The sequence below is a fragment of the Lissotriton helveticus genome, chromosome 2_2, assembly GCF_964261635.1.
Source record: "Lissotriton helveticus chromosome 2_2, aLisHel1.1, whole genome shotgun sequence".
Classification (NCBI taxonomy): Eukaryota; Metazoa; Chordata; class Amphibia; order Caudata; family Salamandridae; genus Lissotriton; species Lissotriton helveticus.
This window is the reverse complement of record NC_136060.1, coordinates 245,565,659-245,578,344: the sequence shown is the minus strand read 5'-3', so window position 1 is coordinate 245,578,344 and position 12,686 is coordinate 245,565,659. Positions and strand designations below refer to the sequence as shown.

The 12,686-nt window shown below is 46.8% G+C and overlaps 1 protein-coding gene across 1 annotated transcript in view; it reads left to right on the top strand.

The window, feature by feature from the left end:
• STIM2 (stromal interaction molecule 2) overlaps positions 1 to 12,686 on the top strand; it is a 512,550-nt gene that overhangs the window by 324,834 nt on the left and 175,030 nt on the right. The window contains exon 3 of the mRNA XM_078678367.1: positions 3,502 to 3,616. Coding sequence (XP_078534493.1) covers positions 3,502 to 3,616 — 115 coding nt within the window. The remainder of the gene's footprint in view (positions 1 to 3,501; positions 3,617 to 12,686) is intronic.

Below are 12,686 nucleotides of genomic sequence, written 5' to 3'. Positions count from 1 at the left end.
TTGTGGAGGCGGGGTAGGCTCCAATCCTCCTATCCGCTCCCACTTCCTGGCTCCGGCCGGCAGTGGCTTCCGTCGTGCGGCCCTGCCCACCTCCAGGCAGGCTTCAAAGCTTCCACGTCGGCGGCGCCTCTTCTCTCCGGGCCGCAGCAGTGCTCTTGGGGTGATTTTGAAAGGCGGGGTGGGCACCGGCCGCAAAGCAGTATCCAAGCGGGGTGGGCTCCCGAGTCTTCAGGCAACCAACCGTGCGCACATATGCGGGGTAGGCACCCGCTACGGCACAAATATAGATGGGTCCCTAATGCGGGGTGGTGGGCTCCCGCTGTATTTTTAAACACCAAAAGGGCGGCAATACGTGGGGTGGGCTCCTGTTGTTCAAATAACACCAATGCGGCGATTTTGAAGTGCGTTTAAGATGCGCTCGTACTTGGGCAGCAGCAGTGATTTTGGGCAGTGTCCCAAGTGCAGTGCAAGGCGGGGTGGGCACCTGTTGGTTTTTAATAGGCAGGCAATTGCAGGGAAGGCTCCGGCTTACAGTGGCAATAAAACTGCGCTGCAGGGCCCACGCTCCTCAACTCCTTAGGGTAATGAAATACAGCGCTCAACAGGCGCTAGACAGCACCACCAGCTTCAGGGACAAAAGATAGTGCTCCTCTTCTGGCAATGTAGGGAATAGTGCCCACAAGGCGCTGGAGTGCGGGAGGGTAGCACAGTCAATCCAAATATAGCGCTCCCAAGCCGCTGACAGCAGGCAAACCAGGATTGCAGCGCTCCTCTCTTCTGGCACCTCAAATATAGTGCTCACTAGGTTGCAGGCAGGCAAGTATAGTCCCTTGAAATATATCGCTCGTGGGGCGCTAGGGGCCAGGAGACCGTTAATGCAGGGCAAGATCAGCAGGCAGTAGGGCAGCTCACCAGACATGAAGCAGCAGTTCCTAGGAACAGTCATCCACCATTACGATGTCAATCCTGCTAGGGCAGCAGTCTCTACTCCAGCAGAGTCTCTCACCAGCCCTGTGGACAGTAGAGGGGTAGAAATGGGCACAGGGGCCAGCACACAGGCCCTTGCGGTGGTACCTCCTGGCAGGGCGTCCCCTCTCAAGCAAAGTCCACGCACAGTCTGAGCACATGGAGGCACAGCCCCCCTATATATATCCCCCTCACCCCACCTACCAGAAAGGGCTAGAAGCTTCCAGAAGGTTCCCTGGGAAACCGGTCCCAACTGGTTTAGGGGGAGGAATAGACCACCCTGGCTGCCAGGTTTCCCTCCAAAAGCTGGGGGCTGGGAGACAGACAACTAGACTGGCAACCCACCTTAGGCAGGCGGCACAAACACACAGCCATGGCATCCATTTTGAAAGTGAAGTTTTTGCAATGGTGAAAGTAAAGATGCGTACACCATTGCACCGCATTTATAATTTTCCTCTCACACCACACATGGCATATATATTTCCTACCATGGGGGAGATGTCCCCCAAAGGGGGGGTGGGCTGATAAAAGCCTATGTAAGGCAGAAAGCACACACACTTGGCACTGCTAACCAGCGCTAAAGTGTCCAACATCCACTCATTCCACAACAGCAAAAAGGCTTGGGGGAAGGCGAAAAAGTTCTGGATGACCTTGCAAGCAAGGCCAAGTCCAACAATCCTGTTTCGTACTGCTGAGAAAACAATTCTCATACTCTTCTTTTCAATACCTTATGCTTAAGTAATGAGCATAATTGCATGCAGTTCAAGTACTGAACACTCTTGAGAGCTTAGAGGGATCGTGGTTAAAGAGTCTATGGTGTGGCAGCAGATCGGAAACTGTAAGAGGTTCTATGAGCTCTGTATCTGCCTTCAGTAATTTCACATCTACGTCGGTGAGCCTACTTAAGTTTACGTATCTCACATAAAGAGCCAAATGATGTAAGTTTTATACTTTGCATATGTATGCGCCACATATCTTTCATCTGGTGACCACTCTAAATTGAACAAAAGGTAATACTTTTTTGTACAACACTTACTACCACTAATTTTGCCATTTCAAAGTGTTGTTAATAAGTACTCTTGCGTTCCGACTCTGTCCAATCTTAAACATATTTGTACCTTGATATTCGGAGGTAACACTGGAAATGCATGTTTATGCCCAATACTGTGCGCCCCTTCTCTGTGTGTTTGCACATTCTTGTCAGTTTCTTTTTTGCTTATCTCTCTATAGTCCAGGGAATTACATGTTTTATTATTTCGCTTTTGTGTCCTTGGCCCACTCTACTTCATTTTAGTTCACGTAGCACACCATGAGACCGTCCCTCGTCAGTGTGCATGTCACACGAGGCGGTCGTATACAAGAGGTGAGTGTCTCCTCATAAGGTTAAAGCTCCAAGTTGTTGTCCCACTTGGACATGGATGTCAAATGTCGTGAAACATGTAGTTAGAAAATACACCACTCGGGTAGTTTCTCCGTTCGAAAAATGAATGCCTTTGGGATCAGAATTGGGTTGCACTTATTGCATCAGATACTTCACTTTACTTTAAGATAACGCCTATTCTTGTGAGGACTATACGTTTATTCTTAACCTGGGCAAGGAGGCAGCTGTGCAGAAATGGTTGATGTCCCAGGGCATGAACTTTGGTCTGTTCACGAAACTGCAAACTTGAAGCTTGGCCTAAGTCTTTGTGCATCAGGAATGCACTTTTCTTGAGCACTGTACTTCCTCCACCTGTCTATTTCAGCACCCTTTGATGTTTTGGGAAACAAATATAAAGTAAGGAAATATGAGCCACAATAGATGTATGCATAAAAGTGTTAACTTATAACATTCTGTCCAGATCAGGCCTGTCATCTTTATTTCTAATCAGTGTATGTGTGTAGCAAGTAATCGTGCAGTACTGCCAATCTAACTTGTTATCTAATCAAAAATAATTCCACACTCTGTAGGAGCATATTTGTCTTTACCATACTTTTGCTGCAGCTAGACAGTGGAGCATATGTCCCTCCGGCATGCCTGCCAGCATACCTCATGGATACAGACTGCAAGAGGTAGTTGCTGAATGCTTGAAAAGCAAATGGCTGGAATACAGAAATGTAATGTAGTTTAATGATTGAATGTTTTGTATGCCTTGTGTCGCAGCGTTTGCTATCGCCGGTAAACCTACATCTTGAACGTTTGCATTACGTTGTTGTTGCCTCAAAACCTCAGTAATATTATTTTCTTGACAGCACTACTCTTGTGTGTGATTCATCAGTACGCCGCTGACAGTGGTGAATGCAGGTCACTGTTTAGGAAGTGTTGTGTCCCGAGCAGAGACATCAAGTTTCTTGAATGTGTATCGCTGCAACTTTGAAAAACATTTTAAACAAAGTTTTAATTCTAAATGCACGTCAAAGGGTTAGAAGGCCATCATGAACAAATGGCACTTTATTAATGAAACAATAACAAATATATCAGTATCCCTTGATTCATTTATATTGCCCTATTACTAAATAGCAGATATTGCGGCTAAAATACTTCTCTTTGTATAGTTCCTTAGAGAAGATATGAAGTACAAAGATGCATCCAGTAAACACAACCACCTTCACAGGGAGGACAAACACATCACAATTGAGGACCTTTGGAAGCGCTGGAAGACGTCAGAAGGTAAGAGCTAAGTGATGTGTGGACGTCTTTCAAAGTCTTTTTTAAAAGTGAAAGTAAATATAACTAAAAGGGATCTTTAACACCATGATCGCAAATGCGGCAGTAAATTCTGATCCTTTTGGAAACCTCTGTAAGTGAAAGGATCGCAGTTCTGAGCACTGTGATAAAAACTAATCACCCGCAGTTAACGCCATGATGAACTTTGGCTGCACAAACCTGTTTAAATTTACATTGGGAAAATATGGAGTAAAATCCTCTACAATCTGAGAGAGATATCTAGCCGCAGATTCCTTACCTTTGATTTTCTTAGGTGTCCGACTGGATCTGGAAGATTTTTCTGCGAGCAATTCCCTTGCGCTTGTGATGTCGGTCAGCTTTGCGTGACATCGTCTGTCTCGTGTTTGCCATTGTGATGTCCAAGTCACCTATATAGGTGCCATCTCGGCGCCTTGACGTCCGTTCTTTTATTTCCGCTCTAGTTAGTTCAGATCTGTTAAGAGAGCTGCCCTCTCTCACTTTTTGACAGGTTCTTTGCGGTTTTGTTTAACTTTTTTTGGTGTGTAGGATATCCAAGAAGACTTCTGTATTCAAGTTGTGTGGCGCCGCCATGTCTGTAACAAATCCACATCTGGTTTGTCTTTGGTGCATTAAGCATGACAACGAATCGAAGTTGTGCTCTGATTGCCAGACCATTGCTCCGAAAGCTTTGAGGTTGCGGTCCCTAAAGCTACTTCCAGCCTGGCACCAAGTTTTTCGCCCCGGAGGACTCGTTCCATGATCCCTTAGTGAGGAAGTTCCAGGCACTGCTCGGGAGCCCTAAGGCTTCATCCTCCCACTCGAAGCCTTCGTGTCGGTCAGGTAAGAAGCATAAAAAACACAAAATGTCGAAGCGCGCTTTAACTTCTCCCCGTCAGTCGGCTGACGCAATGGAGGATTCTTGGTGTTCTAGAGCTCATTCGGCTGAACATATGTCGGAGTCGGCTCTGCGCTTCCCCTGCCTTTCCGGGAGCCAGAGCGACCCCCGCCCAGCTCAAAGAATTATGACGCCATGTGCCTCATATTTGGGCAGCCTGACACTCCCGGCGAGCCTTCGGGCCTTGGAGATTAAGAGGTGGCTCCATCGTGTTCTGCACCAGTGGCTTCGGCGCCGATCACCCCCTAATAGATATGGTAATGGATCCAGACTAACTACGGTCTTACCACTGCAACTTTCCCCTGCGCTGGCTCTTACACCGAGACTCCTGACGCCGCCAGCCCCATTTTCATCCCCAATGAGCCAGAATAGCAAGTTCCGACGCAGATTCCGGCGTGTTCCAACGCTGATTCCAGTGCCGACAAAACCCTTTGGTCCTAGGTCAGTTTCTCAGCCTTATTCTGATGGGCTAGGAAGATTGGGAGGGGTTACTGGACCTTTTACAAAACTAGCCAGAGCAAGAAATGTACTGGTATGAGGAATTGGGTGAGCCCAGTGGACTGGAAACCTCCAGATTCTGGTCTGCTTCCCCCCCTGCCGTGGCTACAGAGGACAGAGCTTCATACACTGTGGTGGTGCAAAGGGCAGCCAAGGTCCTGGAGCTTCAGCTCCCTTCTGTGGCAGCCAAGACGAACATCTTGACAGAGGTCCTGCATCCGGGTGTCTCCTCCTTGGAACCCCCTTTCAATGAGGCCTTGACTGATGTCCTACTGGGAACCTGGTCGAAGCCCAGCACAGGGACTCCTGTTAATAGGACAATCGCCCGCCGCCATCGCCCTCTCCATGGTGACATAAATTTCCCCACCACCCACCCACCCTACCTCCGAGAGGTTGGTGGACGAAGCTTCTACATCACAAGAGCGTTACTTTTGCAACCCTGGACAGGGAATCCAAGATGCTGACTAGTTGGTGCAAGAGCATTTTTTCTTCCCTCAGCCTTTCATTGCGGTCGGTGAACACTGCATGCCTAATGGGCAGTTACTCCTACTCCCTGCGCTGCCACAGGTACCAGAGGAGGCCCGGGACATCCTCTCCCAAGCAAGATCAGATGGGAAAGACGTTAACCATTCAGTGTGGGCTTCACACCACCGAATGACTGGGCAGATCGATTGTATTGACGGTGGCTCTTAGTTGCCGTACCTGACTGAGAACTTCTGGCTTTTCTGCGGATGTCCATGCTTTCCTCATAAACATGCCTTTTGATGGCACCCGTCTCTTCTGAGATAAAGCAGATATGGCCCAAGAAAGCTTGAAAGACTCACGGGCTACGGTCAAGTCTTTGGGCCTCTCAGTGGTCACACGTCCCGTCTGCTTTTTGCCCCTTTCGTGGCTACGGAAGTGGCTGTTTCTGTCATACCCCAGCCATAATACCGCCCAAGTTCAGCAACCTCTGTGTGGCCTTGGGCACAGCACGACTCCTTGGGTGGGGCGACCAGAGGTCGGGTCAGTCCGCACCCTCAGCCTCCAAACCTTCCTTGTCTGGCCCTTCAAGGTCATGGGCAGCCAGTTGGTGGCAGGTTCAGCCATTACCTCCACCACTTCCAAAACATCATGTCTTCCACCTCCAGTCTACGGCAAACCTCCTGCAGTCGCTGGGGTTGTCTAAAAACATGCGAAAGTCACACCTGACTCCCTCTCAGGCGCCCCCTTTCATCTGAGCTGTTCTGGATAGAGTGTTGTTTCAGGCCTATGTTCCAGAGCTGCGAGTCCAGGATATTCAGGCTATGATACAGATGTTTCTGCCTCTATCCTGGATTTCAGTGAGAATGACTGAGGCTGCTGGGCCTCATGGCCTATGGCCTCCTGTATCCTGCTTGTGAAATATACCAGATAGCATATGTAGGTTCTGCAGTGGGACCTGAAGTAACAGTGGGCGTAGCATCAGGATAATAACTCTGACATGTGTCATGGAGAAGTGTGGCTCAAGTGGAGAAGTGTGGCTCAATGGTTAGAGCGGCAGACCCTGATGCAGAGGTCTAGCCCGGGACCAGGGTTCAATTCCCCGCCTTGGCGGGTCTTGGGCTCAAAATTCCACGGACCTGATAATTCTCGCCTCGGTGCCTATTCCAATCATGGAGTCCCACTCTGCAACTCTGGGCAATAGCTTGCTTAATCTCCACAACGGCCCCCACAACGCTAAGGATGCCTGGCCTCCACCTTGGGGGTGCCCAGGAGTGGACACCTCACAGGGAAAGCCAGGATGGGTTCCACAGCGGTATTCGTACAAGCGCCTTGAGACCCTTGCTGGTGAGTAGTGCACTACACAAGTATCAATTTACATTACATGGTTCAGATCTTAGATGGAACTGCACATGACCTGCAGTGGTGGCTGACTAACATCGATTGGGTCAGAGGCAGACCCCTCTCCCTTTCCCAAACAGATCACACAGTAGTGCATCACAGATGCATCACTCATGGGATGGAGCGGCTTTCTGGGAGCGGTGGAGATCAGAGGACTCTGGTCTCCGTCAGAATCCGACTCTGCATCAACTTGCAGGAGCTCCGAGCAGTTCGTTTGGCGTTGAAAGCCTTTCCTCCTTCAATCGAGGGAAAGCTGGTTCAAGTGATCATAGACAACACCATCGCCATGTGGTACTCCAACAAACTGGGCACTGCGTCTCTGGACATGGCTTGAACAGCAGCACATATCCCTGGTGGTCCAACACCTGGCAGGTTCTCTGAATGCCAGGACAGACGAACTCAGCTGTCGATGCCTAGCAGATCATGAATGGTGTCTCCATCCGGAGGTGGCGCAAGGTCTCTTTCAGCAGTGGGAGAACCTTGGTTAGATCTGTTTGCCTCTGTAGGTAACGCACAGTGTTAGCAGTTTTGCCTGTTGGAGTTTTCAAGATGGCTTTTGCTCAGAGACACTTTGGTCTCGAGTGGAGCTCAGGCCTCCTATACGCCTTTCCGTGCATACCACTCCTGCCCAGTGCTCAAGAAGATCAGGATCGGCCTGGCCCAAGTCATTCATGTGGCTCTGGACTGGGCACGGAGAGTCTGGTATTCCGAGCATCTCCAATTGAGTATCGATCCTCCGGTAAGGCTGCCTCTTTGGGAGGATCTTCTGTCACAGCAGTAGGGAAGGGTCCTCCACTCAAACTGATCAACTCTATTCCTTCTTGCATGGAGATTGAGCAGTGGCAGTTGATAGCGTTCGACCTTCCTCCCAAAGTCTGTAATATTTTGGCAGACAGGCGTCCCTCTACCAAGACCATGTATGCCTTCTGGTGGCACAAATTTGTAAAGTATTGTACAGAAAGATCTAGTGATCCTCTTTCTGCTTCCCTATCTCACGTCCTATTTTTTATTTTGACTCTTGCCCAGCAGGGCTCTGCTCAGGGCTCTCTTTTGTCCCCATCTTCCTTTTTGAGGCTGCCAGGCAAACTCTCCTTTTCTAAATCGCGTATTGTAAATAGATTTCGCAAGGTTCAGAACAAACAATCAGCACGCGTCAAGTTGTGTATATATAACCAATATCTGAAGCTGTGTTGCCAAATTCCACCTGAGGCCTTGGTTTGAACCTAATGCTCAGACTCCATTTAAATTTTCTTTAAAATATTCCTTTTATTCACACCTTCTCTCTCTTATACTAAAACCAATTCTTCAAAAGTAGCCAAAGAATCGCCAACGTGTTTCGTCTCTTACATGAGACTTCTTCAAGGCTCCTTGATTGGGTTTCTTGAAATTAATCGATGCACTCATCGACTAGTCTGGTCTTTTAATGATCCTGGGCTCATCTTCCCTCCTGATTTGATACTCGTATCTGTATGTGGCGTATTCCATCACTAGCATCCAAACAGTCGATGAGTGCTTCAATTAATTTCAAGAAACTCAATCAAGAAGCCCTGAAGAAGTCTCATGTAAGAGACGAAACGCATTGGCAATTCTTTGGCTACTTTTGAAGAATTGGTTTTAGTATAAAAAGAGAGAGAAGATGTGAATATAAGGAATATTTTTTTTAAAAAAGGAATGTGCATTAAGTTAGAACCGAGGCTTAAGGTGGAATTTGGCAACAAAGCTGAAGGTATTGGTTATATATACAACTTGGAATGTGCTGATCATTTATTCTGATCTAGTGTGGAGGTGACTCTGTTATGGAAAGTTAAGGGTGTGACCTTCCATATCGTTGGACTACCCATTGTGTTGGGAAGTCACTAGAAGTGATAGGTGCGGTTTACTGTATCCCAACCCCCGTTTTTCTGTAAATCCAATTTTCCAAGGGGCTTCTACATATGTTCTCCTCTTCCCCCTTTCATCATGGTAAGTGGAACCTTAATTTGGTAGTCACCTTCTTGATGTGTGCTCTGTTTGAACCTTTGTACTACTGCATCATCCGGCTGCTTGCCATCAAAATAGACTTTTTAGTGCCAATCACATCTGCTAGGAGGATGAGCGAATTGCAGTTTGTCATCCAAGCCTCCTTACCTGATCATCTTCCCTGATAAGTTGGTGCTTTGCACGAGGGCCGCTTTCTTACCAAAAGTGGCAACACCATTTAATGTTGGACATTGTCACCCTGCCCACTTTCTACACTCCACCGTCTGGACCCAAAAAGAGTTTTGACGTTCTACCTTGACCGCATTAAACTTTTCATGAGGTACGTGGGAGCGAAGAAGGGTCGTGCGGTGCAGTAATGGATGATCTCTTAAAGGGTCATCCTTCCCATCAAAATCTGCTATGCTCTGGCGAAAAAGCAGCCTCCTGAAGGCTTAAGGGCTCATTCTATCAGAGCTAAGTCTGCTATCAGAGCGTTACAACGTGGAGTCCCGGTCCTTGATATTTGTCAGGCAGCAACGTTGGCTTCTCTGAACATGTTCAACGAGCACCACTGCCTGGACAGTCAAGCTTGCAGGGATGGCCTTTTTGGCCACTCTGTCCTGCAGGTCTTCCTGGTCTAAACTTGTCTGCAGTCCCTCCGGGGATGGTTTTGCTTGGGTATCTAGATGTCTTTTATCAGATGGTAAGCCTTATCTGCTAGAGACATGATCTAGCTGCAGATTTCTTACTAACCCACCCATCCTCCCCGCACTGCGGGGAGGTTTTAGGGGAGGTTTTTAGGGTCATAGCTGTTCCTGGCCCTAGTTGTTCAGAAACGCACAAATGTCAGTGCACTTCATGGGTCTGTGCTTCCTGGCATGGAAAGTCATGAAAAGTAACTGACATCAGCGCGCCAAGGTGGCGCCTATATAGGTGACGGAGACGACGCCAACGATGTCATACAGAGCCGACCGAAGCCACCCACCGCTGAGCAAGGGTATTGCTGATAGAAAAATTCTTACAGCTCCTGTCTGACGTTTGGGAAATTCAAAGATAAGGAATCTACGCCTAGATCATGTTTCTACCAGATAAGGCGTTACCGAAGATCAGTAACTTGTCCTACGATACTTGGTGCAGAAAGCATCAAATAAAATGTCTTGTTTTCCGTAGGAATTTTCTTTTATTGGAGCTATGTACAGAACTTGATATATATTGCACCTACAGTATCGTATGACAAGTCAGCACATGGCATATATTTATTGAAAGGGATTGTTTTTTCAGTCATTCCTGTTAAGCTGGGTATTGGACGAGGGAAAATGAGGATTTGAACTAAGGTTGGTACCTTTGAGCTTGGTGGTGCTATTCAATTAACCAGCTAATGTGACATCTATTTCTTCCTCTTCAGGGCAACTAAACAATACATGTATGATATAGTTCTTGTAAGTGATGCAAGGCAGGACATCTATGGAGTGCGTGTGTTTAGCAAGCCACTCCAGAAATCATGCTGCTTCCATGCATTCTGAACAAATGCCAGCATCTTCCAGGGATGAGGCACTGATGCAGCTTCTGCCCAAGAGCCCCTAGGTCCTGCGCAAAAGACATTTATCTGGCAGCATCTCCAGGACCTGGTTGCTGTTCAGCTTTTCAAAGTCAGGCTATTCCTCAGTTCAGCTCATTAAAGCCAATGGAGTGGAAATCAACTGTAGTCTCCAGACACCAGGGAGCACAATCCTGGTGAGGGCAGACAGCAGGTCGGTGTTGCTGGAAAATGGCAAATAAACAAATCAGTCCTTCTTTATCCACCTCCTTCACTTTGCATACAGGTATTCACTGAACAGAGTGGCACCGTGGGTAAAAAAACTATGGCCAGGAATTTGCCTCAGTGCAATCACAATTGGCTGAGATTAATAAAAAAATGTCTACCATCGCTTTTCTGTTGTTCTGTCATCTTCAGCTCTTTGATGGTCCTGTGGGCCCAATTGAAAATCCTTGGACAGTATCAGAGGAGCTCAACTTCCAGTCCTAGTTCTAGTCTTCAGGGGCACCTGAGGTTCCACAGAAAGGCCTTTAAAATGTTTCTGTTCCAGCCTTTGGGTGCCATGTCCCTGGTTTTACAGGCCGTATGTGCAGCACTGATGTCACAGATGCACCCACAAAAATCTGCTCAAGTCGTTCACCTCCGGACGACATAGCAACTGCATTCTAACTCCTTTTTCGCTCAGACCTTATGGTGTGCTGATGAGGCATTCAAGAAAGGGGAGGACTCTTCCCTTTACATAATTGCCCAGATGTCGGGATTATTTCTGGCTGGATATCACAGCATTGTATTGATCCCCATTAATTATTCTTGCTAGATCACCATCGATTCTGGAAAGGGGCATACGTGTTATTGTTGTCATCCTTTATCAATCCATGGCATCTAGTGACAATAGTACCTGCATTAACTGAGTGATATAGATCTTTAGATTTTCCTACCTTGGTGCATTGGTTTGTTCTCCCATGGTATTAAAAATACTCTTTGTGAAATAAACATTTTGTATCGCTGTATCTCCCAGAAGATCTAGTATTTAATAAGACTTACAACTGGCATGTAAGGAGATCAATATCTATTTGTTATTTTGAGATTGCTGTTAGTTTGGATTTTTTTCAGGTTCCGTCACTCAATGTGTCAGAGAAATTATCGGTAAAGGCCATTTGTACATATTATCTTCCCCTTAACTAGCAGAAGGTGTGAACGCAGTGAGAAAAATGAGTGCGCAGATCAACACGTTTCTCTGCTACCGGAGTTTCAGCACACATGGTATCATACTCTTGCCATTTAAGTCGAGAGCTAAGCCAAGTACTTTGTTCTAGATGAAGATAAGATGGAAATAAGATAGAAGTATAGCCCCACCAGGAGCAGTCTCTCTCTGCTCAGCCTCTCATCCTCAACTGACACTCTTTCCACCAGTCCACACAGCAACATTCCATGACATCACGCAGCATTCTCCAGCTATGCAGACTGAACAGAAGAGAGAGGATTGATGTAAAGAAAGAAGAGAGGAATTAACCATTACAACATACTTCAGTGGAAATGTCCATTCTTTTAATCCCAGACACCATGTTTGAATTGTCAACTCCAGGTCTTTCCATTCCTTTTCAAATGCTGCTGTTTTTCAGCGCTGGCAGCAGAGAAATATCGAGCCTTGTACCACTTGACAGATCACTGAGCACAATTCTTCATCTTAAGCTTTTCAGACTTCACTTTGTATATGTCAAGAGACTGACATATACAAATGACTAAATACATGTGCTTGCCTCGATCCAAGATGTGTGTGCTGTAACACAGGATGTTTCTTCATAACAAGTTAAAGCAGCACCGTACCTCTTTGAAGACAACCGCAGTTAGATGCATCACCAATTTTTCTCCTGAAGAGATCATTCATCAGTGAGTAACTTGGTTATCAGTATTGGACAGTGTGGTTACTTCATGTTATTTTATGAATGGCCACAAGCTAATTAACCTTCCGTACTGAAAACCCACTCACCTTTAAGGATCAAGTTGTTCCTACTGAAGACTGATCTCTACATTCTCCCTCCATCTTTGACAGGCTGCAGATACAACCACACCTACTTCCTAATAAAGAACATTGAGATTTTTCATCCAACCACATGGCCTTGTAGTATCAATTTGTTTCTTCAAAAAACACGCCTTCCAGGTAGAGAACAAGATATGTTGAATATGATGTTCAACGAATATAATGTTCATAGTTCTACTGGTTTGAGGTTGATAGAGCTGTTTGTGGTTCTTTGTGATCTTCAAGGTACAGGTTTCTTCAGCTGTTCCATTAACAGGTT